This window comes from Betta splendens, chromosome 13 (genome assembly GCF_900634795.4).
Source record: "Betta splendens chromosome 13, fBetSpl5.4, whole genome shotgun sequence".
In the NCBI taxonomy this organism is placed as follows: domain Eukaryota; kingdom Metazoa; phylum Chordata; class Actinopteri; order Anabantiformes; family Osphronemidae; genus Betta; species Betta splendens.
Window position 1 is genome coordinate 10,438,586 of NC_040893.2, and position 26,548 is coordinate 10,465,133.

The 26,548-nt window shown below is 42.9% G+C and overlaps 2 protein-coding genes across 5 annotated transcripts; one reads left to right on the top strand and one right to left on the bottom strand.

The window, feature by feature from the left end:
• Positions 1-1,897: 1,897 nt before the first annotated feature.
• Positions 1,898-21,561, bottom strand: fam168a (family with sequence similarity 168 member A). Of its 2 annotated transcripts, XM_029170569.2 has the most exons (8): positions 21,376-21,561; positions 12,633-12,737; positions 11,922-12,013; positions 9,797-9,877; positions 7,672-7,817; positions 7,230-7,416; positions 6,648-6,774; positions 1,898-6,409 (listed from the first exon to the last, which is right to left on the bottom strand). In XM_029170569.2, exons 2-7 carry the CDS (start codon positions 12,692-12,694, stop codon positions 6,662-6,664), a joined length of 681 nt encoding a protein of 226 aa, XP_029026402.1. In that variant the 5' UTR covers positions 12,695-12,737; positions 21,376-21,561; the 3' UTR covers positions 1,898-6,409; positions 6,648-6,661. The 2 variants fall into 2 exon arrangements, with proteins under 2 accessions (XP_029026402.1, XP_029026403.1); XM_029170570.2 differs by lacking the exon at positions 12,633-12,737 and having other exon boundaries at positions 21,376-21,560.
• On the top strand, positions 20,865-26,475 carry kbtbd3 (kelch repeat and BTB (POZ) domain containing 3). Of its 3 annotated transcripts, none has more exons than XM_055513935.1 (10): positions 20,865-20,880; positions 23,054-23,345; positions 23,429-23,594; positions 23,671-23,853; positions 24,130-24,303; positions 24,392-24,679; positions 24,837-25,079; positions 25,164-25,454; positions 25,559-25,708; positions 25,884-26,475. In XM_055513935.1, the coding sequence occupies exons 2-10, from the start codon at positions 23,071-23,073 to the stop codon at positions 26,007-26,009; spliced, it is 1,896 nt and encodes a 631-aa protein (XP_055369910.1). In that variant the 5' UTR covers positions 20,865-20,880; positions 23,054-23,070; the 3' UTR covers positions 26,010-26,475. The 3 variants fall into 3 exon arrangements, with proteins under 3 accessions (XP_055369910.1, XP_029026400.1, XP_029026399.1); XM_029170567.3 differs by lacking the exon at positions 20,865-20,880 and adding an exon at positions 22,478-22,725 and having other exon boundaries at positions 22,904-23,345; XM_029170566.3 differs by lacking the exon at positions 20,865-20,880 and adding an exon at positions 22,478-22,725.
• The last annotated feature ends 73 nt before the right edge of the window (positions 26,476-26,548 follow it).

Here is a 26,548-nt window from a genome sequence, read left to right on the forward strand (position 1 = left end):
AAGTCAGTTCTCTGGAAGAGACGCTAATTAGGAATTACATCAGTGGGAATGTGCCCACAGAGTCCAGAGACAGAGGCCGCGGCTGATATCATGAGCTAAATGCGAGGCTGCGGCCGGGGCTAATGACAGAGGAGGCACCTGAAGGCACCACCGTGCACGCGGTGCTGCCGTCGACCGGACTCTCGGCAAACACCGACCATCTGAACCTTGTGGTTGTGAGATTTTACGAGACGATTATTAAACGTGCATGGACTTTGGCCCACGTTGCTCGGTCCTGCTCCGCATCCGGCTTCTGTCACAAAAGCACATGATAGGACGATAGATTCTACTTTTGTGAGCGGCATTTGGAAGTGGATCATTGATGGAGGCGTATCTGGCCCTAAACGTGGAGGCGTTAATCTGTATTATGACCTGGACGTCTTCTGTTGTTTGCTCAGCGGAAGCCTGATCAGCTGCTTCTGTCCTCAGTGTTGTTGTAGCCTCTGAGTCACGTCTGCATGTTTACAGTACATTCAACATACTCCACAGGCAGTTTCTGCAGGTCTTGCTTTTGATTCAGAGCTTCCCATAGAAAACTACATGTCAGTGTCATGTTGGTGATTCTGTTGAATTTGTTTATGTCACATTAAGGAAATACATTTGTGTGTGTGTGTGTGTGTGTGTGTGTGTGTGCGTGTGTGCAGTGACCTCGGTCACTCAGGTGACTCAGCAAACACCATCACGCCAATGAATGGCTTCCATCCAGACCCTTTTATCAGAATGAGCAAATGGGTCGTGTTGAAATCGGGGTGTGCGCCGACAGAGAAGTGGAAATCGTTTGCTCAACTTTCAATCTGCAAATTTCGTAACGTCGGCGAAGTCTTGTAAAAGCCTCTCTGATCCCGCGTCTGTTAACACAGACGTGTCAAGCCTCCAGCCCACGTCTGACTGACTGTGACCCAGTCGTGTTGGAGAAGCTGCAGTGAGGTGCAAACAGGAAAACCTTTTAAGACCGTAAAATGTAACATTTCACTCGCGTGTGAAGTCGTATTATCTGCATGTTCTCTGCGAACGTGTCGATCAGGAGTCACACGTTGCAAAAACTTTATGACTCATCTAAAAATTCATTTGGAATTTTATTTAAGACCATGTCTTACCAGGACCATGTAGTCACCTCACGCCAATGTGTCTGGATCTCAGCTGCTTTGGTGTGGACTTAAAGGCTGCAGAGTGGAATGTACAGTATATGATGAGTAAATACAGTAGGCTGGACCACAGAACACCGGCCCTGGATTAAATAGTGCTGTGCACCTTCCTACAGTGACATAAAAAGGGATGTTGTGATAGATTTTTGCTGATACAATGAACATTTAATGAAACAAACATTATAATCAGGTCCTGCGCATGTTGTGAGACAGCAGGATCAAGATGTGACCACTCGCTTCAGGACACGTGCACTTAAAAAGCCCAGAACTGAGCGAATCTCCACTCAGATGCTGATCATGGTCATCGCCGCTCCACGGGGCGTTTGCTGAGCAGCACATGTCGGAGTACGTCTGGTGGGTGGCGTTGCTCAACGCAGACGGATGTCTGGTGACAGATCTGGAGAAGTGAAAGTGTGTGTTCGCCGGCTGTCGGCCTCAGATGGAAAAAAACCCACATCCTCTGCGCTTGTATTTTATTCCTGACTGATTTTAAATGGAAAACAAAACCATTAGCCCTTTTCTGGAAAGGAACGGTGTAGATGAAGTTGCAGTGACATGTCATTTAATGGGCCCAGTCACAACATCAGGCGTCTACTGGAGCCTTATGACCACGCCGATGAACCTCAAACTCCGTCTAATTTTGTAGATTTACTTAATCCTGGTTTATCAAGTCATTTTCATTCATTCTGAAGTAACCTCACACAAGGCCATGCTCCTTTTATAGGAAAATTTTAATAGTTATTCAATGTTCTACATTTTACAGTAAATATACAATTACAAACTTGGCTTAGTTATAGTACTAAGATCACTAACTGATCTTTAAAAAAAACCATTAAAAACCAAAACAAAACAAAAATTAAAACAGATTTACACTTCATATCACAAGCCTGACGCAGGTCCTTCACTCCGGACCAGATAGCTAACATACAAGTCACTTCTCTCAACGCTGAACAGACATTGGGCTTCAGTTGCAAACACAACCTTACGGTAACAGATATACCATAGCATGTGCAAACTGGGTACCAAACTAAAACTTCCAAAGATGGGGTTGTTCCTAATACTTGATCCGGGTGGAGGATGCAAGTACGCTTTTTTTGGAAGACAAGGAATTTTCCACTTTTTGCATCACATTTAGTGTCAAATTAAACCAAGAGATCTGACAAATTGAAATTAAAAAGCTGCAGCAGAACATCAAACACATTTAAGAGCCTACTATTCACTGGGATAGTAGTGTTTTAAGACTTAGCAACTGCAAGGCAAAAAAGTAGAGGGGAGAGGGACCGACGGAAGGAGAGAAGCGTGAAAGAGGTGCAGGATTAGAATAAACAGAAGCTATTGTTGAGGTTTGGAAATGTTCCTGGAAAAAGTGTTCAGTGATGGAAAGATTAAGACAACTTTGCATTCCCCTCCCCGACTGTTCATTTACACTGAAATGCAAAATGAAATAAAAAGACATGAGGAATGAAGGAGGAGTGAAACGAGGAAGCTCCGTGCCAGTTCCTCATCTTTTAAAGATCCCAAAAGTTTTCTGGTTCTGGCTTTCTACTGAGCCTCCACATTTAAACAGCATTACAGTGGTCAGAAAAGCACTGGTCCACAGCCCGTAGGAGCTTGAAATGATCAACTCATCCTATAGGGACAAACAAAGCATTAGCTTGGTGTCTATCATTTCTAAAAATGTTGCTAAAAACATACTCCCTCTATTTAAAATGTTCTGTTCCTTCAAATTTGTCATGTTGGTTCAAAACCTGCCACTTCCAGACTTAGCTGGTGGCGACACCTAGTGTTTAAAAAGGCTCGTTGACTATGATACACTAGATTAATAACACCAGCTTAATGACTAGCATATTTTATTATTATGCTATTCAGATCAGGTGAGGGGGTTGCAAAGGTCAGACCAATGGCACAACAATATAAAGTTGAGAGAGCAGAAATCACCAGTTGCTATTTTGCATCCCTGAATGTAACAAAAACTAACTGAATGTGTGAAGGGATGCAAAACAGCCACTGTAGGGAGATGTGGGACAAAGAGGGTCAACATGGAGAATACAGTATGAAAGATAAGTGAGACAGGCAATATGCATCAATAACAGTGCGAGAAATAGGACAGCAACAGGAAAACACAGTCACAGAAAGTCAGACGTTACAAGGACTCAGAATTTAGCAGTTAAAGAGGAGAAGAAACTAATATTTACTGAACAACAAATGGCACCGAACAAAGGGCGTGGAGCCTGAGGGGTTCCAAGACATCAGTCAACACTAAAGACATGGACAGCATCTACGGCGTCCACCAGCACCGTGGTGACATTTTCGACGGCATCCGCTCTTCCTCCATCTCCCGACGTCTGCAAAGTCCAGCCGCCATCGCAAAAAAACGTGGGAATTTGGCGACAGGCCTGTTTAGAGGCGCCAGCCGAATTTTATAAATGCCCACCCTCCCTCCCACCCCTCAGTGACACATATGCAGAGAACAGGGATGCAAAAGAGGAGGTAAAAACAAAAACATTAAAAGCACAAACAGTAGCTGCCACACTGACGCAACCATGCTTAGCTAGAAATACATTACTGTACCACTTGATATATAAATATACTGCATTTTTTTAAACCTATAGATCCAATGATATAGTGAAATACACCTGAATATTATGAATACCCATAATGCTCAATTGACCAGAGGGAAGGAAAACAATAGATGTAATAGAGAAATACTGACAAAAGTAGTGGTTGGTTAAATAAATGCTAATGACAAGTAATATTACTGCTGTCGCAAGAAAATCCTGATTTTAGATTGAATGCTTTGAATCAAAACTTAATAGATCACGGTGTGAAACCTTTCTGACCTATTTGATTACCACAAGAAGATGAGGGCCATTTTAAAAGACAGCTTTCATTGGACAGCAGCAATACGCAATATTTTTTGAGAATTAACCTACTAGTGTACAAACATCTGGACTAAGAATACCTCAAACACTTGACCTTATTGTTTTTATTTTTACTTACAATATAAATTGCTTCTTCCTCCCTTTTGCACTACAAAGTCTAGGTACCTGTTACTTAGCATTAAATTATTTTTATCAAGTTTTTTTTTCCTATGTTGTGCAATATTTACTCAAGTTATTCAATACCCCCAAATTTCTGATATGTTCTACTCTCAGTAATAATTATTGAGTGGAGGATGCATACAAAGCCTGTGATCCATATTTAGATTATAACAAATAAGCATTTTTTTAACTCAATTCCAGACGCTGATAAAATAATTTCTGTATGTTAACAGCTGGAGGCGTTCCCTCTTATTTATTGCATTATCAAACCTCTTCACCTACTTACCCGCGCAGTAAATGCTTTACGTTACACAAATCTGTATTCTACAGATCATGAAATTATAATTCAACTTGTTTTTTTTTTTGTAAAAACTGAAAAATGCCACAGGCCTCCCCTAAATATCAAGTCCCACCACCAGTACCCCCCACCCCACACTTCTCTGACCGAGGACCAATAAAGACTCAGACTGAGAATGAGCTTGATTAAAATGGACCATCAAACTGTGGACATAAATATCCATATGCAAAAGAGCAACATTAACATGGAGGATCATTACTGTTGTAATCTGCTAAAAGTCTAAAAGGTTTATATGAACCTTTGCAGGTTCCAGCATCGCTACTGCCATAAACTTGCTTCACAAAATTTAAACCCATTTTTGACAAATTCTTCAAACCAGAGATTATGTACACAAGTGGGTTTTCCACATGCCCATCATGAACTGGCCTAATTTTTATCCACACATCAGCACATTTTTTCGACTGGTCCATTATTAATTGCGTACTCATAAGTCTGTGTTGGGTTATTAGTCCTTGTCTGGAAGAAGGAAAGAGGAGAAGATTATATAATTACATTGATCTTCAATGTAACAGTTTATATATTGAATTTGTGCAGTGTGTTCAAGTGGAGGTAGCACATATCACAAAGTCAAAAGGCAGACTGTGACCATGTCATCTCCATCTTGTCCTGCTCTCCTCTCCCCGTGCCACCGCGATCCCTTTAAAGTCCTCAGCTGGCTGTGTCTGCCATGCACGCCCCAGGAAAACCATCACATGTGAGTGCGTGTGTGTTTGTTGGCTTGCTTGTGTGTTGATCAGTAACATAACTGGAGGTACTGTATAGTAAGTGCCACTAAGTGTGTGTTTATTACCCACCACAGGAGCCCCTGTGTGTGCGCATGCTTGCATGTATGTGTTAAAAAGTACAACCACCCATGCTGATGACAGGGTTAGTATAAATATTTTACATTTTCTCAAATTACTGAGCTATGCTAACCACATAAAAAGCTGACACGACCCCAGTGACCCCGAAATGTTCTCTAGCTAGGTAAAGATTCTGACAGTGTCACAACATACTAGCCTGCATAGAATGTAGCTGATGATTTCTCTGTGTACTGCGTGCTATGCTAACGTGGACACATCGGGAGACGCCGCAGAATAGGTGATGCCAGGTAAGTGCTCTGCTCATGGCGACATAGCACTCACATACAGACGTAACGACAGGGTTGACTGACTGGCTACTTCTGGACAGACGGCTACGCGCTGGAAGACGACTGAGATTAAACTGAAAATTAAAGTTGATTGAAGAAAATAACAAAACAAGGATGAAAAAGAAGGAAGGAACAAAGGTAGCAAATCAGTCTATGGAAAAAGGCAATGCATGTGAGCATGGGAAAAGACTAATTAAACTTTAGGAAAGAAATGTTAAAACCCTGTGCTGATATCTAGTTGTTAAAAAATTTGGCAGCATAATAAGTCAATATGTCTTCTGTAGTGACTGAGGGAGATGATAATGAGAAATAAGTGCCCAATATTTTCCAGCCAACTGAGCAGCAGCAGGCAGGACCACACACACCAGCACATCACAGAAACAGGAGTGACCGACACCCATGATTGGTCAAGAGTCCTTCTGGAGATCCAATGACAGACACGGCAAATAAAAATGAGAAAAAAATAAAATAAAATACCCACACAAATAACTAATGACTGGTTGGCAAATGAACAGGAAAATAAAATGTAAAGCAGCTTTTGTAAAAACGTTAGAGAATGTCGCATAATAATAACAATAATAGTAAAGTGGCTGTTGCACTTTAGTTTTGTTCTTGCAGACAGGTGCCGAGGTCCCATGGTTACCCGTGGGAGCCCATGTAAGATTTGAGCAGTTGCATACGATGATGGACTCCAGATCTGGCGGGAAAGAAGAGCAGAAGTACACATCTGGTGACTGATTCACACCAGCCTCAGACCTTTGAGGAAGGGAATGAGAGGCAACGCAGTTTGTTCAAGTCAGAGAGCAGCAGAGTAACAAATAGAGGAATGAAAAGGAAGAGGGGAGGGTGGGGAGGAAACAGATGGAGGAAGGAAAATCAGGGTAGCTAGGAACTTCCAAAAGACGAGAGCAAGCAGCCGGATGGCAGACACTTACATGATGGGTGGGCTCTACCAGTGAGGCGGTACATAGCTGTACCCAGGTGTCCCTTGGGGCCTGTAGGTTGGCACAGTAACAGGGTGTGCTCCAATTGGTGCATGCTGGGGCGTTGTCAGGAGGGTTCCTAAGGAGCCAGTCAACGAGACGAGGAATGAGCGTGCATAAAGTCACCTGCTAACAGCTATTATGGATAGTTGAGATCTTCATTGTAGACGATGCCTTTAAGTTTGTCAGAACATTCCTATAACCCCCCATTTTTATTGCATTCAGCTGCTTTAAGAAATTTCATTTGAGCTATATACAAAATAATCTTATATAAAGACAATTAGATAACCTTAATAATGTAAGACACCATTTATTACACAATATACAATGAAAAAAACTTTCAAATGAGGTAAGGGCCATTTAATAAGTCTGTTTAACGAATGTATGTCTGTACTGTCTGGCCATTGCAGCTGAATATATATTGTGTGTTATGATATTACCAGACCAAAAGATGTGACTCATCCCTGGAGTCTAACCCTTAAATAAATATAGTGAAATATAGACCCAATAAGTAACTCATGATTGCGATCCTACCTGCACTCATGGCCATGGTTGTCCCAGCTACCATTCCCATGGCAGCCATGCCGTTGTTGCGAGGAGCAGGTACAGGGACGGGGGCTGGGTAGAGGGCTGTGGAGGGGATGCTGTTGGGCTGCACCACAGTGGTGTGATGAATCACGTGTGGCTGAGCCGCATACACTGGCTGGGTGTAGTATGCTCCCTGGCAGGATGAACACAGGGAAGAGTCAGTGAGTGTCTTGAACGCTCAAGACTCACGGCTTCGGTCAGTGATCTCTGAGGAGTTTCGTTTCTTTACAGTTACTATTCTAATCAAAGCTATGTTCTAGCAGCCAGCACAAATTATACAAACCAGACTTAACAGATGTTCATAATCTATTTAGTAACACACATTTAAAGCCTTTTATCAAAATGTCCTCATTCATTGTGTGTGTAAGGTGATGCTGTTCAGTATTACCTGTGCGTAAAGGTTCTGCTGAGGGTAGGCACTGCGGATGGGGTACATAGCTGTTGGGTATGGGGTGGGGGTTGGAGTGTATGGCGGGGGTGCTCCATTAGATTGGGTAGGGGGCACTTTGTATGGGGTGCCTGCTGGAGTGTATCCTGAAAAAAGGGTTAGGGGAACAAAGACAGACAGATGCTATTGATTTCTGCAGTGACTACTAATTGGCTGCTTGTGAATAGAGACGGACATGATGGGAGCTACTGAGAGTGAACCACAACATCAGAACTGCAGCCAAACAAAACCCATGCGCTATAAGATGCTGGATCCTATTGGAGACATGATCTGCACAGTGGAGTAAACAACATCATGGCTCTGAACTGAGCCTTTAATGTACGTCATCAGTTGACATAACGGCATTAATTCATGTGCGAATGTGTGCATTTCTTACGCACTCCACCAGATGGAGGAGTGGTGCAGCCTTCTGAAAACAGCTAAAGGGTTTGTGCCTTAAACCCAAACAAGCCATGACCAACTGAAAAATGCATGCTTACATACAAGTAGTCTATAGCTGTCTTTTACATACAGCATGCAATAAAAAAAAAACAAAAAAAAAACATAGATCATATAAACCCAGCATGTAACTGACACAGCATCCTTTAAAAGCAAAGCTGTGCGTCTGCTTTGCTCTGTACATGCAGTAGCTGTGAACGGCCACTTGGAGGAGCCTGAAGGTCAAACATGCTACTAGCTAGTTGCTGCTGTGGAGCTTATGAAAGCGCTCCTCTCACACAAGGACAAGGGAACAAAGAGATGCTGGAGCCGCTGCGTGTATGTGTACATTGTGTCTGAAAGTGTGCGTCTGCAAGAGTGTGCACATACTCTGACACATCCTTTGCACTAACATGCATGCAGGGCATTATAGGACAATGGTGTGTGCCAAGTACACAAAGGCCCTGCCGATAAAAAACAGTCCGTCTACCGAGCAGTCTTGTGAAATAGCGGCACTGACCAAGACATTTTTCTAATCAGTAACTGAATCTGATCAACAAAAAAAATTCTAAACATTTTAATTCCTCGTACATCAGGCAATAAATTCATAGAGAGAAATGTGCAGTTGCACAAACTTACAACTTAAAAAAATTAAATGTGCTTCAGGACTTCACTTGAATAAAGATGGTGCTTTTCCAAAGCATACCTCATATTCTGTTAGACTTGCAAAAGATAAAACTGAACTGGGGGAGGGGACACAAGGAGAGGGGCTTCAAAAGCACCACAGATGAAATCTACAAACCCATCCTGCCTTGGTGAGATGCTTAAAATTCATGAGGAAAGAGAACAATTCAAGTAGCTCTCCCAATTCAAGAATGATAATCCTGTATCTAGTTATAACAAGTAACTCTTTCTAAACATGCTGATCTTTAGATAACGGTCTACTTGATACTTTGCAAGACCAATTTTAAGACGTCTATCCATATTCAATCAGATCCTTAAAACAACCTTATATTGTCTTTGTTCAAAATGAAAAGAAAACAGACAACTCCATCTCTCTGGAACATCATAAAATCACCTTTAACGGCACGAGTTTCATTCACATCTATAAAAGTACTGCACATAAACCATATCTTAAAAGGAAGAAATAAGCCCAGGCAACGAACCCCGGTAGACTATATATCTGCTGCTGTGTGGTCCCTAGCAGTACTGCCTTACCCAATCCATTTTAGAGTAGCAGCACTATTATTTCTACTGGTCAGATATGAACAAGAGTCACATTTATTCAAATTGTTACATATAAAAGACAAATGTTAAAACCGTCAGTTTTGGGTTGATAAATTACTTCTCAGTGGGAGACACAATAGGTTTGTCCGCATTTTGGTTCTACTCAGAGGTTTAAACTTTATAAACAACCTGAAACACAACTATCACATCAGCTAAACAAAGATAAAGTAAAATTCATGGTTTTTAATATTAAACATGATAGAGTTTTAACTTGTCATCTCACTTGTGCTCTCATGTCTTGGCAAGATATTTATCTTCTTTATTCCTTGAAAAGCAAACGGCAGCTTTGAAAGCTACTCCCTGGACAGCATCTTTTGAAAAACAGACAGTGATCCCATGTTTTGTGTGTGCTCGAGCTCACCTGGTGGATACCCAGGACTGCCTGTTTGATAGAGGTTGGGTGTATAGGTGGGAGCTGTGGCAGGATACCCTCCTGGATAGCCTGCAGGTCACAACAGATGTGAGACAAATATTAGAAACCACTGCCTAACAAACACCGATGAGCACAGACACAAAGGCACCCAAGGCACACGCAGAGCAGTATCTGGATTGGAGCATGATGTGCACAGACGGTGCTCATTAAAACAAATGTCTGCACCAATAACACAGTCGGCTGAATGTGTCTTACATACACCAACCTGGCACATGGAAAGTGCCCGCCGATATAGTGTGGGTGGAGATAAATTCAGATGCATTAGCAATGCACACGGGCACATAAAGGGGGGGACGCACACACCTCACGTACACACTCTCGTGCGTCATCAATCATGCGTCAAGCAAACAAAGCAGATGTGACCCGAGAAAAGGCTTTCACTGATAAAGGTGAAAGTTCCGCAGAACGAGACAAAGGGAGGAAGACAGGAGAGGAGCGGGAGCATTAAGTGTAACCGCTTGCTAATATTGGCACTCAGACTATCTCTTCTGCAACCTTGAGCCTTTGCTATATCAAGCGCTGACTGAGCTACTATTCTGATGTTAAAGAAGAAAAATGTCACCAAAAGCACTATGACAGCAGAATTAAAGTGGTGGTGATGTACTAATATGCTATTTAGTGTCGACTCCATATTTATGCAATATTTCATTTATTTTAGTCGGTCGATGGTAAAACATTTTTATACTACATTGTAGTAAAAGCTTTCAGGGTTGTACAATAGACATGCCAATGTTAAATTCAACAATCTACCGCTGGCTGGAGTCTGATCTTGAATAATGTTGTAAACTCAAACTCTGTTATTGTGGCTTTGGGTTTTCACATCACAAGCGCATCCATAGCAACATTTAACTGATGTTACTGTGTGCGCTATAAATAAATATTACTATTAGCATCCTGTTTTTGCCAGTATCGCTCTCAAGTTGACCTGTAACATTAACCATATTCAGATATGGCCGAGATGGCTGGAAGGTCTGGGAAACTGGCTGCATTTAATGCCTGAACTCAGGGTGATGGTTCACCGAGTTTAATGTTGCCTTCAAATTCAAGGATTTGGAAAATAAACTAAAATGTGTTAATGCATACATTAACGTGTATGAATGCCTTTAACTAGTTGAACTGTTGGCCTGCAAGAAATTATATGTACTAACTTTCAAACATAATTAAGAGAGAAAACACAGAAGAAGCCCTCCTTGTTATACTCCATTTTTTGAAATACTTGTTCAGGGTTTGTAACCTAAATATTCATGATTCCTTTAGTCACCTTTAACTTGCGGCTCTCATTCAAGCGCTGCATGTGTGAAGGGCACTGAATATGAAAAGCAGACGAGTGGGTAAAATTACATTGCAGTGCAGCCTAGTGCTTCTGTATCAGGTTAAGATGTCATAGAAGACAAACTAAACCTATTTGGGGCATGTAACAATAAAACCAGCATGCTGTGCCGTTAAAATACGGAGCAGCTGCACACAATACAAACAAGACTGTGGGATTATGTCTTCAGTGGCTATTCATTCCTACTGTAAACGCTGGTGTAATGGTCATATCCTGTGGTCTGCAGACTGCTGATGTTCCAGGCTCACAGTGATCAGAGCATAGCGTTTAGTGTAATGTTAAACAATGCTACATGCTAACACTTTCTTATCCTGCAACAACTCACACTAACACTGACTTTTCTCTCACAGTGGACCTTGTGTAATAGTACATTATTGAGGACAAAATAGAAAATGAGTGGAAATATTTCTTTTTGAATCCAATCTTTTCTTTACTTAAGTACAATTTGAAGCCACTTGCATATTAGTGGAGATTGTTTCCATTTCCCAACTAGACAGCTCTAGTTAGATCTATGTAATACACAGAGACCAAGTGCTTGCAGTGAACAAGATATACAGCAGCTGGCTGTATGAGATAACATAAGACTTGGAGGGAAAAAGTGGTCATTATCAAAGCTGTCTTTACGGTCTTAACATTTATCAGTAATGCCTTTACTAAAGCTTTCCTTAAAACCTGGTAAGAGTCATATATAGAGTGAAAAATGAGTGTGTGTGTTGGGCTCACCTGTAAAGGCCATGTTCTTAGGGTTCCCGTATGGGGTGCCAGGCTGAACAGGGCTGTAGACTGGATTCATAGCTGAAGATAACCTGTTCTTACTGGGAATAGACACAGAAATAGAGAGTGCACAGAGGGAAGGAGGGTAAGAGAAGACAGAAAGAAATCGGAGGGGAGAGGAACACAAGCTATGTAAATTGGAAAGAAAACTGTTGCGATTGTCACGTATACGCACAAATTTATCACATACATAATCCCGAAGTCAGATTCTTAAGGCGACATCCAGCTCAAAGATTCTGTCAGCATGCAACAAAAAAAGGCCCCGTGAGTCCTGACCCTCGAGTCGACTCAACATAAGACTGTATTAAAAACACTGGTATTAAAAAAAGGCACATGCACTTGCAGAAAAGCAAAAGAACGCATGGATCCCCAGACTGCCGCTACAGTGCCAAAAACGGGCAGGGGCTCTCCTACTCTGGTTCCCACTACAGGACTGAACAGCGGAGTGGCCATTAAAAATTTAAGGTGCTGGAAATGGTTGGCGTGAAGGCGCTTAATAGCAGAGCCATTTATACGACATGTGCCACGAGGCACTATTCTGCACTGGCCTCACAGCATAGACGAAAACTCCTGCACTCCTTCATCTTACCTGGTTTTCGGGATATGGGCATCGGCAATAGAGTGTGTCTGTATGTGTGTGTGTACATGCGTGCCCCGTACCTCTTGTGCGTGTCTGGTTGATACATGAAACTGAATTTGTCTGTGGGATGCCCGCTCGCCATTCTTGCTGTATGCAAATGAGGAAGTGGAAGTGGATATGCAAATCTGAAATTAAAACAGCGAGAGGTCATGATTACAACGAACGGAAGAAAAGGGGGAAAAAAAAACAAAACAAAAACTAAACAAACAAAAAAAAAAAGAAAGAATAAAACAGCAAAAAAGCAAGCACCAGTGCAAAAGCAAATGGTTAGTGACAGCAGCGGAGGAGACGGTGATTTGGGCGGTGTGCCTGATTGAATGTTGCATGTTTAGCCACCACTAAATGCATTTAATAAGTGAGCAGTAGATGTGTGTAAATATAAGTGTTCTGTGCAAAACATACTGTATTTTGTACCATCCATAGTGTGTGATAAAATGTGTCCCACCAACACTAACTGGTGCAGGTATTGATTTCTGGGCATGTATGTTCAATAGAAAGTGAAGCATGAGCATGAGAGTGTAAATACATGTGATGCACTGGATAGAACATTCAATACAAGCAGTAAGAGAGAGAAAAAAAGACAAATTCAAGACAGCCAGGGACAAAGCACGACGTGCCCAGTGAGCGGGCAAGTTACAGAGCAAACCAAAGGGACGGAGAAGGAAATATAGTAAAAAATATAGTAGGCCAAGTCTTGCACCAAGCAGTGAGTAAGCATGATCTAGAACACAAGAGCCAGAATCACAAGGGTGCTGCACGGACAGAGCAGAAGAGAAGGAACCAAGAGAGCAAAGGTGTGCGTGAGTTCATGTGCGGTGGTTGGACTTCACTTTAGTGATGGGTATGTGATGGCAGTGTGTGTCATCATTAAGAGTGTGTGCTATTATCTTTGTTTAAGGATCACCCACCGATTCATGATCTTCTCACAACACTCATTTTCCCACTTTTACTTTTATAGAAATATACATTCACACGGTGGTTTGGACCAAAAGAAGCATTTCATCCTGGGCCTGTGCTTCAAAGCCAGTTAAAGCCAGTTTAGAGGTTTATGCTGTCATAATGCCTGAGCATTTACTGTACTGTGGTGACGCTAAAAGGCACAAAGTGACACTTTGAATTATAGGGGGAAGCATTTCAATGCTCCATCCACGAACGCTGACATCAAAACACCCAAAGACCCTCGACAGCTGAAAGACCATGTGGGTGAAGTTGCTTTTTACTTGTTCTGTATGTGGAAGGCCTTAAAACACACACATGCAAAAACAAACAAAACAAGAATGTGTGTGCGTTTGTGTATGCATGTAGAAACAATAGTGTCAATGTCATCTATGGTTCACTACTCAAAAAAATGACGCAGTCTACTGCTAAAGACACCTTCAAGTACATTTCTCGTTAATCTATTGCATCTTTATTATTTCTACGTGCTCCAATTCCTTCTTAAAGAACTCAGCCTCTCATTGTTCTGTGATGTTTTTAAAATCACTCAGTTAATTAATCAGTCGCAAACCAAAAAACTTAATTTTATCAAGATGAAGGCAAAATACAAAAGTAAAAATAAATACAACTTACTTACTACTTTTTAAAATCAAGATCACAGTGCAAGTACTGTAACAATCAATACCATAAGCATTAACAGAGTGGCATGTGGCTAGATTAAATTTTGAGGTCTTTGTTAAGAAGCTAATCTAAATGTGCTCAATAAAAGGAGTGTGAAGAGTGTCTGAGCACCATTGCCTTTCTTTCCAGTGGTGTTTATTAGGCCATTCAAACGATCCGTGACTGTTTCGGATCATTTTCAGACAATCTCCTCCCTCTGTGATTGGGGAATAGTGTTTAACTTTTTTTTACAGAAGCCAAAGAGACACTTACATGTCAAAAACAAATCTGCACTTGACTGCAATGAACAGTAACCGCTGACACTGTGTGCGCACCATGAACTGTAGGCTCTTGATGACAATGATTTGTTACAAGATTCCCATTAAAACGAACAATCAGTCCCCACCACTCATACTAAGAGTCTATCTCTGGATATGACTACAGCTGACACTCCGCAAGAGAAGATGAATGATGACTTTGGGAAGGAAACAGTCAGTGGATGTGCATGGTGTTTGTTTTCTCCAGGGCTGCATCCCTCCATCAGTCAAAGGGACAGCTGCTTATTGGAGAAACCGGTAGTGATGATGAAACTACACAGCGGATGTAAAACCTTTTCAGAGCTCTGCTGACAGCTACTGTACTACACATCTCTGAAGATGATGATCAAAGCAGTGCTCATGTCACCAATTCAGCATGGGACTGGGTCACATAGTTTTTTACACAGCTTTTAGTAACGGCTATAATGAAAAACAGAAAATTGGATAGGCACTAAAAATCTGCATGCTGAGTATTTGCAATTCACATTTTTGTGTTACTGAACCACAGTTCAAGTCCGAAGATTCATTTAAAGAATAATCTCCCTTGTCGAGAAAAACACAGAAAAAGCCATGTGTCATACAGTCCTGCCAATGTAAGACATTCCTACAAATAAATAAAAAAGGTACAACTACAACAACACTCCTCCATTTTGAAAACCACCTAAACACAAGCTATATCCACATCCCATAGTACAGACACCAGACTTATGGAGGGGCAGTCTGTAGCCAACATCAATAAATCGATGACTTAAACTGATTACAGTCTAAATCCTGTCTAAAATTGGTTTGTTGTATGCATTTTTCCCCTTCAAGAGGATGGACAAACAGAGTTAACAACAATCATGCAAGAGGAATCACTGTGACACTTAAAAAAATCAGGTGGACAGGAAGTGGATGCTACTTGGACACCACAATACGTAGTGACATTATTAAAGGAGACCTTCCAGCCCCCAAAGCGTATCCCATCTTATTTTCCAGGACTTTATTAAGATTAAATTGAATTATAGGAACTTCATTTGGGCTGAACTCTGTAGCTCACGTACTGAGAAACAACTCAGCAGCCTGCATGCTAAAGTACAAAAGCACTAGCACAAAAACCACAAATCTACAACTTCTAAAGTATAAAGCATTCATTTTTATGTTTGAGAGTACATAGATAATGTGCATATGAGCTGAGCTAGAATATTCCCATTGGCAAAAACTTTTCATGAGTAGACTTAACTACAGGGTACCTATTTCCTAATGACAGCATACCAGATGAAGATGAGTGAGCAACTCCTGGAAATCCAGGAAGATGGGTTATTGCTTCTTCCCTATTAATTAATATCCAACCTCTCAACAGAAGGTACTTATCAGTGGCAGCCAACCTAACCTCTTCAGCCCAGTGTCAGTCTTCCACTACAAGCAAACAAGGAACAATCCAAGATCCAACAGCTGACTCTTAGCAAATTTAGTGTGACAGACTATTTATTTATTAATTTTTTTACACACACGCACAGAGAGAAGTGTGCTGTTAATGAAATTTAATTTGTAAAGTCTAAATTAAAGCCTTACCTTTGTGTGAATCTATTATTCAATGCGCTTTGTACCCACAAGAACGGTGCAGACTAGAGCTTCATGATTTCAGATTGTCAGTGCTCGTCGCCAAATATTTAATCTGTATAAGTCAATGTAAATTTGCCCTTGTTCCAAAACAATGTTGGTTCCACTACATAAAGGAAGGTTCCTGCAGCTTAGGGCGACAAGAAGAGATAATAATGAGAGAGGAGGGAAGGATTGTGAAAGAACCTCTCTCTCTTTCTCTCTCACTGACTCACACACACAAAGAGCTACCATTCCTGGAGAACATGTACAATACAACACAACCCCCACACCGACTCTATCCTCCCACATAATACCTCACCAGGCATCTACTCTTTAAGCAACAAATCAAAACTGGTGGGCGTTATCACACTTCAGCACAGAAGAGAATAGAGGAGAACAGCTTTTTTTTAATCCTCCAGAAGGAAGGATTTCACTTGGGTCATATGACAAAAGAAAACAGCAATTCACCGTCTTGTTTCTTTTCCCCTAAGGGCAATCTGACCCATGGATAGTACTTTTTTGGTGCAGATAATATGCAAAATCACTAGATAATGAGTCAGGGTTATGTTGTTACACAAGGTAGCCCTATTATACTATTATTTGTTCTGTTCTGCTGTACAGCATTTTCATTGGGCACTGGTTAACTGTACTGGCCCTCGCTCTACATTAGAGCTTTCACAATATAACACAAATTATGACAAGTATGATATTCATAAGAAATAATGCCCAACACCTCTGCTAATATACCCTAATTAATGCATTCCATGTGGCCATGGAAACACAGTAAATTGTGTTGATGTACGATCCCATCACTTAGGCCTTTATATAGCCCGAGTCCATGTGATAGAATGCAGGTCTTTAGTGAGAGACATTACTGTCCACTGTAATGTTAAGAACTGACTATTGTGACCAGGACTAAGACCAAATCCATGACACAATGTTGAAGGGAGTGATGGAATCTGGACTCCCACCCCTACACTCTCCACACAATCAGACCTGCCCTGCAGCAATGAGCTCCACACAGCTCTGGGCTATTTTAGATCTAGGACAGCACTATGCACTTTGGGACAGCATCTCGCCTTTTCTCTAAGCTGGTTTCCTCCTCTTCTACTCTCCACTCCAAAATCATTTTGTCAGTCACACGCCTCATGGATCTGCATCCCTAGATTATCGGACAATGTGCCAGTCCACAAAAATGAAAAGGTCTTTCCGTATGCACAGTGTCTTTGAAATGTGTGTGTGTGTATATATGTAAATAAACCATTTTGGTTATATTCGCTTTGTTAATTTGTTTATTGTCAAAGTTGGTGATTAGAAGAGAGATCTATAAATGTGAGTGACCACATTTCTATTCTGAATAATTTGAGCATCACAGTTCTAGCGCTCACGCACCTTTATGAGTTTGGTCTTGATGGTTAAACCCACAGCAAACAATCAATACCCACAGGCAATATTAACAGCGGACAGCTATTATTGCCTACGGTGAAGGTGCAACTTGGCAAACATGGGAGAAATTAAAAGAGAGACCATCACAGTGTCTCGACACAAGCGAAACAATATTTCCTCACTGTAATTAATGTCGTCTCTTTGAATAAAAAAACACAATTACTAAGACTGACTACAGTAAATTGTCCAATTGATCGGTGAAGCCGTTCCTTCATTTCTGCTGGTTGGAGCTGTGTGCTAATAGCACAGCAGCTCCTGTCTTTAAGTGGACAAAAACTAGAAGACACAACAACTCACAACAAATAACAGTAACAATGCTAATATGGCTCATAACATTATGAACCAACTATAAACCACCCCTTCAGGAAAAGACAAGTACTACTGAGAATACCAACCCTTTCCAGTGCTGCAGAAAGTATAAGACGACATTCGAGACAGTATGCATAATATTGATACAACCCTGCATTCAGAGATCCATTCAACCTCTCACTACATTCTTTTCTTTATCTTACAACCTCTCCCACCTGCCGTTGTACATGTACGTACACACGCCTGTGTGGCGTGCATACAACCCCACTCAAATCAATAAACAATCACCAAGTAATTATGCAGCTAGACAACGCTAGTCACGAACACTGCTATTTCAATCATGTGAAGAGTTGATCTTAGCAAGTAATGAGTTCATTTACTTGATATCATCAAGCAGCTCCTACATCACCTAGCAGCACAAAACCACAACAATAAAAGCTACTTGAGTATCATTCTACTATCAAAAATTATTCTATTTTCCTTATCCTTGAGTGCCCAGAGAACATTTACACCTGGACGCTGAGTGTTGGTCACCAAGCAGCTCCACTGGGATAATTGGGGTTAAGGGCAGTAGAGGCTTTTACCCTTGACTTGATTAAGACCAATAACAGCTCATCTTTCATGTGGGGAGATGGGCCTTTTTACAAGACCATCTTTCTCTAAACTGTCATAGTCCAACAAACAATGCCACATCGCCACCAAACCTTCTGACTAAACCACAGAACACTATTCCATAAGTGTTATTGTTTGCTAATCACAACTGTAATATTATCAAGATGTCTGTAATTTACTCAAGCTGCCATCATGACTCAGATGTTAACTCAGAAACAAAGGAAATCTTAGTGTTGTGGTGGGTCATTTAACACAGATGTAGGTAGGAAGCTGTAAAAGTTACTTAAGACCATGTCACCATTCGGATGTTCCCATTACTTTAATAAAAAAATTTAAGATGGTCTATAATTGCAGGAAAATCTAGTGTCAATGAGTCAACTGATAAAGAACAAATTAACCCACAGCAATTTTTTATTCATGAATATTTACCAAACATGTCAAACTTCTTTATTATGAAGATGTGCTGTTTAGTTTTTGTTAAATAATTATTTGGGATTTTAGACTTACTTCCACTTTTTGACCTGCATACAAATACAGAAATACAAATGCTAGATCCGGACTAAACTTGTATGAAATAATAAATATTGCCAATGGTTCAAACTTATACATATTGTGACCTAGATGCTCACTGCTGACTTTCCCGTTAGACCCACCCCATAATGGGCTGCATCTGCTAACCCCAGTAAAAATGTCATCAAGTTGTAGGACTGCTGTCTGGACAAAGCGCAAGAGGAGGGAGAATCTGGAAGATGCAATCACTTCTTTCACTGACCAGAGATGAGCAACTCATTAAATCGTTTAAACCACATGGGAATGAAGTGCTGGAAGACAAAGGTTTGTTAGAGAACAACTGACTTTTGTAACGTTAAGTGACTCCAGCCTTCAATAGTCCGACAGTTTTACAGCTGCATTGTACATCCCACTATTTACACACATTAGACTGTGCTCTCCATGCCAAAACCCACATACCCCCCTCCCCACCCTCTTCCTCCAGCATCACAGACAGGGGTCACCTTAGACTGAAACGAAAGTAGCAAACACATTAACAGATATTTAGGTCAGCTCAGTTGCTGCTACACTTACAAGACTCACTAAAATTCCACTAATATACTGCATTTTTTTAAACAACTTTCAAGTTGAACTTTTGTCCTTGTATTTAATAATAAACCACTGTGGTGATTTAGTTTGGCTTACTAATGCATTATGCATATCTACCACAAGCATTACATATGCTAGATATTATAGAGTAAGTTAAATAAACACACTTGAAATCCACAATGAAAATTAACATTTTGTAACCACTGATGGTGAATAACACCCGTCTCACATTTCTTTATACTAATATGACTTAAATTAAACAAGATTTGTTGATTATTGCAGCAGACAATACTCTGCAAAGAAAAAATACACGGAGGAGATTGATTCCACTAATAAGTATAGAAATAGGGGGAAAAAAGAAGAAAAATTGTGTGTAATATTGTCTCTTCTGATTGCCAGGCTCCCTTTAGCCCTCGTGTATTATGAAAGACAAACCAGCAATTTCCAATTTGGCCACTGTAAGTCGTGAGGAATTTAAGTGAGCATTTTTAAGAACTAGTTTTCTTGGCAACACAAAAAGAACGAAAATTCAATATTGGCATCTTTCGATTTGAGACTTTCTGGATATTGTGAATCTGTAAATATCAAACTACATAATCCGGAAATATAACCTTGGAGTCTGTAATCTTGACCAGGGTGTTCTACCGTCACCATTTTGACTTTGGCATAGTTAAACATGAGCTGTAGTGCAGATCGATGTACACAAAAAATGCCATTGTTACCGTCCACGAAATGCGCATCGATCGCACACACATCTACGCGTCGGGCACTTGTCACTGTGACAGAGGCCGGAGTCCGGTTCAGCGCCAAGTGAACGTATTAATTACCACGTCTCTGCTATGAACTTAGAAATGACCACCGCGCTGATGTGGTCAACCACGTGACCACGCGAGCGCAAACGTTCACGCATAAAGGACGGACGCGTCTCCTCATTACGGGCGAGCGGTGTTTATCGGGGTTTTAAACACATGGCAGACGCGGCGCAGAACTGCACTTAAAGAGAAATTAGTACCACTCCGACACTGGGATGCTTTGTTCCCATGTGTAGCCGCAGCCCGGAGGGTTGGCTCGAGTGTGGCGGCATTTGTATTTACCACATCAGCGGTTAATGTGCGGTTCTATCCATCAGTGTGCCACGCACTGGCAGGACGCCGCGTTCCGTAGATAGCGAGCGACGCCAAAACAGCCATGGTTGCACAAAAATGGTCACACTCAAACAAGCTTAAGACACCATTTTGAAAATCCACCGATTTCTAGATAACATCTCTGAGATGCCATCTTGCCAATTATCACCAGATTAGCCACGGTTAGTGCGGCTTTTCAACCATTCCGGAGCACCTCATGCGGGAATCCGCGGGGCACATAATAGTAACGTTAGCTTAGCTTCCTGCTAGCATGAAAAGACAACCGCTAACCCGCCGTAGCATCCCTGCATCCCTCGGCTCACGCTGCTCGAAAGGCTAATTAGCGAGCTAGCCGGGACGAGTCTCGCAAATGGTGATTAAAGAGACTCGCCAAAGTTCAAACTGGACCGTGGCAGCTTAACATCAGCGCGTTTTTTGCCACCTAGTCGCCAACGACGAGCGGTATTAGCCCCGTGGACGGAGCGATTAGCATCGGTTTGAGTCCGCTATTCCAGCTAGCCTCTTTAGCTTAGCCCGCTACTTCCCCACTGTAGCAACCGCGGAGGACAATTGAACTGATACGGAGGGAGAAAAGACAAAAAAACGAACCAGCAAGTCAAGTCGACACATGGACATTCCTGCCCCCACCACCGAGATACAGACCGGACGAAACTCACCAAAGCCACTCGGTCTAACAACAAAAGATTCCCCGTGTGCGAACGTTCTCTGTCCCGTGTGTGTGTTGCTCTGCCTCAGGTCGGTGCGGACTGGCTCTGCTTCGGCAGCGGTTTGTCGGGCCAGTGGCGCTGGGAAGACAGCTTTCACCCGGAGAGACGGCCACCGTGTGGGGGATGGGGATGCACTGCCGGGGGAGGGTGGAGGAGGGAGGGAGAGAGGGATGCAGGGATGCGAGAGGAGGGGGCTCGACCCACTCGTAGCATTCAGTAGATGGTTTATTAATAGATAATAATAGCATGCAGTTCTATATGTTGCAGTTATATTAAAACACGCTCCGGGGTTTATTCATTTGGGATGAGAACAAACAGTATCCCCATAATGGAGCTGTAAGGGTCAACGTAACAATGACACAGCTCCGTGTTTGCATGTGGCGCTAGCTAAATCCATATACTGATGGCTGGTGCGTTTATGCGTGCACTTTATCCACGGCTGACTTTGTGTTTTTACCGAGAAGAAATTAAATCGGCAATAGCGCCTGCGTCAATATATAAGCTATTATCGCCACTTATCCTCGTGGAGGAGATTAGAGCGCTCGCAGCTGATGGACTGCCTGCCGCTGTGCATATTTAGAAGCAGCGCGCGCGGGAGGGGGGACGTGTCGTGCGTCCAGCAGCGGCGCGGTGGCAGTCGAACGGTACTGCAGCGGCTCACTGGGAAGTCCACGTTCACACGTTCACATTCAATGGCACAGGCGAAACCACGAAGCCTGGCCTCGCAGCAAACGCGCGCCATCGAGTGGCAAACGTTGGCATTGTCCGCCTTTCGTTTTCGAGAAGTGTGTAGTAAACGTACTGTACCTGCGCCAGACTGCAAATACGCAGCAACTGTAGAGTAACGGTATGGATTTTACTATCAGCTAGCCACTCCTAAAGCTAAAAAACATGATAATATACGTTCTGATAATGGATTTACAATACTAATACTACTACCATAATGCAGTAGTACTAGTATGTTTAAGTAAATCTTCCTACTACCTAAACACAATTGCACACGCTTTCAAAGAGGAAGCGCGACCAATAAGAGAGAACTACATTTCCCAGGTGCAATTGCGCTTCCCTCTCGCAGACGAAAGCGTAAATCCGCAAACGCACATATACGCTAGATCTAAAACTAGATGCAAATTATTATTACTAAAACAGGATTCAGTGGGAAATAATACTGTATCATAATAGTACTGCGACGAAATAAACTCGTAAACCCCAATAGCTTATTCCCGAGACCTCGCGTCATTTCACGCGCACGGAAGTTACAATGGCGTGAGGAAAAGAGCTGTCCGAGGTGCTGACACCGTGAGTAGCGCTTGCTCATCTCCCACGTTCTTATTAGATATTTTAATGTTGGACTTTTAACAGCACACAGCAGTGTATCATACGTATATCTGGAATGTAATTAATATTATCTTATATATTTTGCTGGGCATAAACCACGTTCCTTTCTAAAATTCTTCTCTGTCATTTCTACTTTTAGAACCGTGGATCTGTTTATTAAACATGTGCTGAAAAGAGGAACATTTAAACACTTAAACACTACATTCATATATTTATATATATTTATATTTCATTTATATTTCAGTGTTTCTACCTGATACCTTAATACAAGTTTATCTGTTTAAATCAGGACAGAGCTTTGGCTAAATGGATGAAGCAGAAGAGTCAGCATCACGTATCATCAGTTCCCATAAGTCCAGCAGCAGTGTCCCAGACAGTAAAGCTGGCAGCGCTCCCCAGTGCGATGGAGGGTCAGAACGTCGGAGCCTGCTGCAGATGTCCGAGTCCCAGGGACTGCAGCTCCTGGGTGTTCTCCAGTCCTTCAGGGAACAGGGTTTACTGTTTGACTTCACCATCAAGGTCCAGGAACACAGTTTCCCCTGCCATCGCTGTGTTCTTGCAGCATGCAGTGATTTCTTTAGGTCTGTCTGTCTGTCCGTCCATCTGTTCGTCCGGCCGTCCGTTAATAGTTAACATCTTATTTATGCATTCCTGCTGTGTTTAGAGCGATGTTTGAGGTGGACATGCGAGAGCGTGGGGACGGTTCAGTGACTCTGAGTAACCAGTGTCCAGCAGCGGTGGAGTCCTTCCTAAACTTTGCCTACTCTGGAGAGGCTCTCATTACTGATGGCAACGTGGACATGCTGTTCCAGCTCGCCTCCTTTCTGCAGGTAGACGTATGCTGATCAGCACACACTACGGTGCGCTACACATCTTTTACCGTCTCACTGTTTTTGATGTCTTCAGGTATCGGTTCTGTCACGGGCCTGCAGTGACTTTTTGATCGGAACCATGGATCTCTCTAACTGTCTGTCGCTGCTGTCCCTCGCTGAGGCCTACGGCTCAGCGTCCCTCCTGCAGAGTGCCAATGAGTTTGTTGTGCGGAATTTCTCTGACCTTTCCAAAACCGCTGATTTCCTGGATATGCAGGTGATGCTTAAGTGCAGCATAATCTTGAAGCCGGATGCTTTAAGTGCTATAAGCAATTCTTACAAAAAGCACACAGACAAAAAACAAAACAAAAGGAAAAGTATCATGCAAATGATCATTCATATCTGTATGAATCTGTGGCATTTGGCACAAAACAACACGTATGATGTTTATATTTACATTTTACAGTATAGTGGGCACAATCATGTATAGTCAATATTGCATCAAGGGTAATTGCCTGATGAGACTCACTTAATGTTTCCACTGCTTTTTTAGGTGAATGTGCTGGAGGCATGTCTAAGGTCAGATGCTTTAAATGTGTCCAGTGAGGAGGCCGCGGTCACGTCACTGCTCAGATGGATTCGGCACGATCTCCCGGAAAGACAAAAAGTGTTGCCAGGATTGTTATGTCTAACTAGACTGCACCAGCTGCCTCCACCAGCACTAAAGGTGCAGACGCATTATGTGCGAGCAAGTTTTGGAGCCCTATTTGTGGCCCTGTGTCTCATCCTCCCTGCCCCTTTGCCTCCTCGCCCAGACGCTACGTGAGTCAGACGCTCTTCTCCGCGATGACGAGGCCTGTCTCGCCCTGCTGTCGGAGGCTCAGAGCAGACAGCGCGGGTTTAGCGGCTTACTCAGCGATGCCAGGCCCGCCACCACACAGAGCTACATCTACATCCACAAGACGGAGGAGAGCGGAGAGACCCGTCACACCTTCTGCTACTGTCTGGAAACAGACCGGTGGAAGGAGTTGGCAACAGGACACGGGGCGGGGACGGCGATGCCAGATCCACCGGGCTCCTGTCTTACAAGTTATGCTGAGAAGGTATTGAAAATCCTAATTTAGAACTGTTGCTGTATAAATAAGCCTGGGTTCAGTCTCCTATGCTAGCCGGGTAAAGTCATGGAACAATTAAAGATGGAAATTAAACAGATTTTAAATCCTGTGTAACATCATTCAACAATCTCTCAATGGAACACAGATGTTTGTCACAGGTGGATGTCAGGGAAGCTGTAGCCGGACAGTTCGTCTGCATGTGGCTGAGCCGTTCCATGATGCTACGGATGAGGTTTGGTGCTTTTGCCCCGTGACACTCACGTGCACCCCAGCACCTGCCATGCTGAAGCCCCGCACCATGCACACGGCGGTAACCTGCTTGGACCAAGTCTATGTTATTGGGGGGCGTACCAGGGGGTCCAGAGGGGAGGCTCCCAGTCTGCTGGAGGTGGCACCGTGCCCCTGATTCACTATCGAACCATGTTGTTGATTGTGCAGGACCCGTGCAACTCTTTTGTCCTCTTCATCCTAGGTGGAGTATTACAATCCTCTGACCCAGACCTGGTGCCCAGCCAGCCCACTGCCCACCGCCATCTTCTACCCTGAGGCCAGTGCTTGTGGCACAGCCATCTATGTACTTGGATCCGAGGTGGAAATCACCGACTCCTTCAACCCCTCGCTGGACTGCTTCTTCCGCTACGACGCCCGGCAGGACCAGTGGAGCCGCCTGGTGGCGGAGTTTGGCCAGTTCTTCCACGCGACGCTGGTTAAGGCCGTGTCAATTCACAATACACTGCATCTCTGCGACCTGTCCACCTATAAGGTGAGCCATAAGATGGGCACTAGGAGAGGAATTAGTGGAGATGCTGTAAAAAACGTTCATAAGTTGAATCAGAAGGTTTGAAGTTTTGTACGTTTTTCATCCAGGTCTACAGCTTTTGTCCGGAGACGTGTGTGTGGAAGGGTGAAGGCTCGTTCGAGTGTGCGGGGTTCAATGCTGGCGCAGTGGGTATGAGAGACAGAATCTACATCCTGGGTGGAGACTACTCACCCAATGAGGTCACAGATGAGGTTCAGGTAAGAGAGGAATGTCACCGTAATTAATAATATTGATAAATAAAATAAAGGTTTGTCAGGTTTTCTGAAAATAGCTAAAATAGCAGGACAGCGATTGAATATCTATTGCACAGAACGAACTTTAAAGGCTTTTCATTTGTACCCTGAGGGTGTTGTTTTGTTGTCACCTGGGCAGGTGTACTACAGTGGGAGGAGTCAGTGGGAGGAGGTGGCTCCCATGCCCAGAGCGCTCACCGAGTTCCACTGCCAGCTCATCAGCTTCAACAGATACAGAGACCCGTGGGGCGACGCAGCATCATAAACACCAGCCACACACACAAACAGATGCACATGTGTGAGCAGCTACCCCATCACCACCCCCCCCCCCCCCCCCCCCCCCACGCAATGGATGGCAGGGGCCTCCAGAGACACTGACAATCAGAGTCGAACTACTAAAACCTCCCATCTCCCAGACAAACGCAAGCCAACGGATGTTGTTGCTTTTATTGTCTAATTGTCTAGGACACTTGTACAAGGGGAACACCTGCTGTTAGAGAATCTCTGAACACGGTTCCTCCAATGAAGGCACCTTACTGAGCTTGTCACTATTTCACAGATCCCGTTGCACACGAGGATTTCAGCTCTGCAACAGCTGAACTGTTTAACATTCTCTGTGCATGTCTGTTTCAGAGAAAAACGCCCCATAGCTTTAGTCAACGCGCATGCAGATGTTGCCAATGTGGGTGAGAATTCAACATTATTAAAGAGAGTTTTGTGGCAAAAGCGAACATGAACACTTCTGTGATGTAGTATTGCAACAACTGGAGCCAACCATGAGCAGACATGATTTGTCAAGGAATG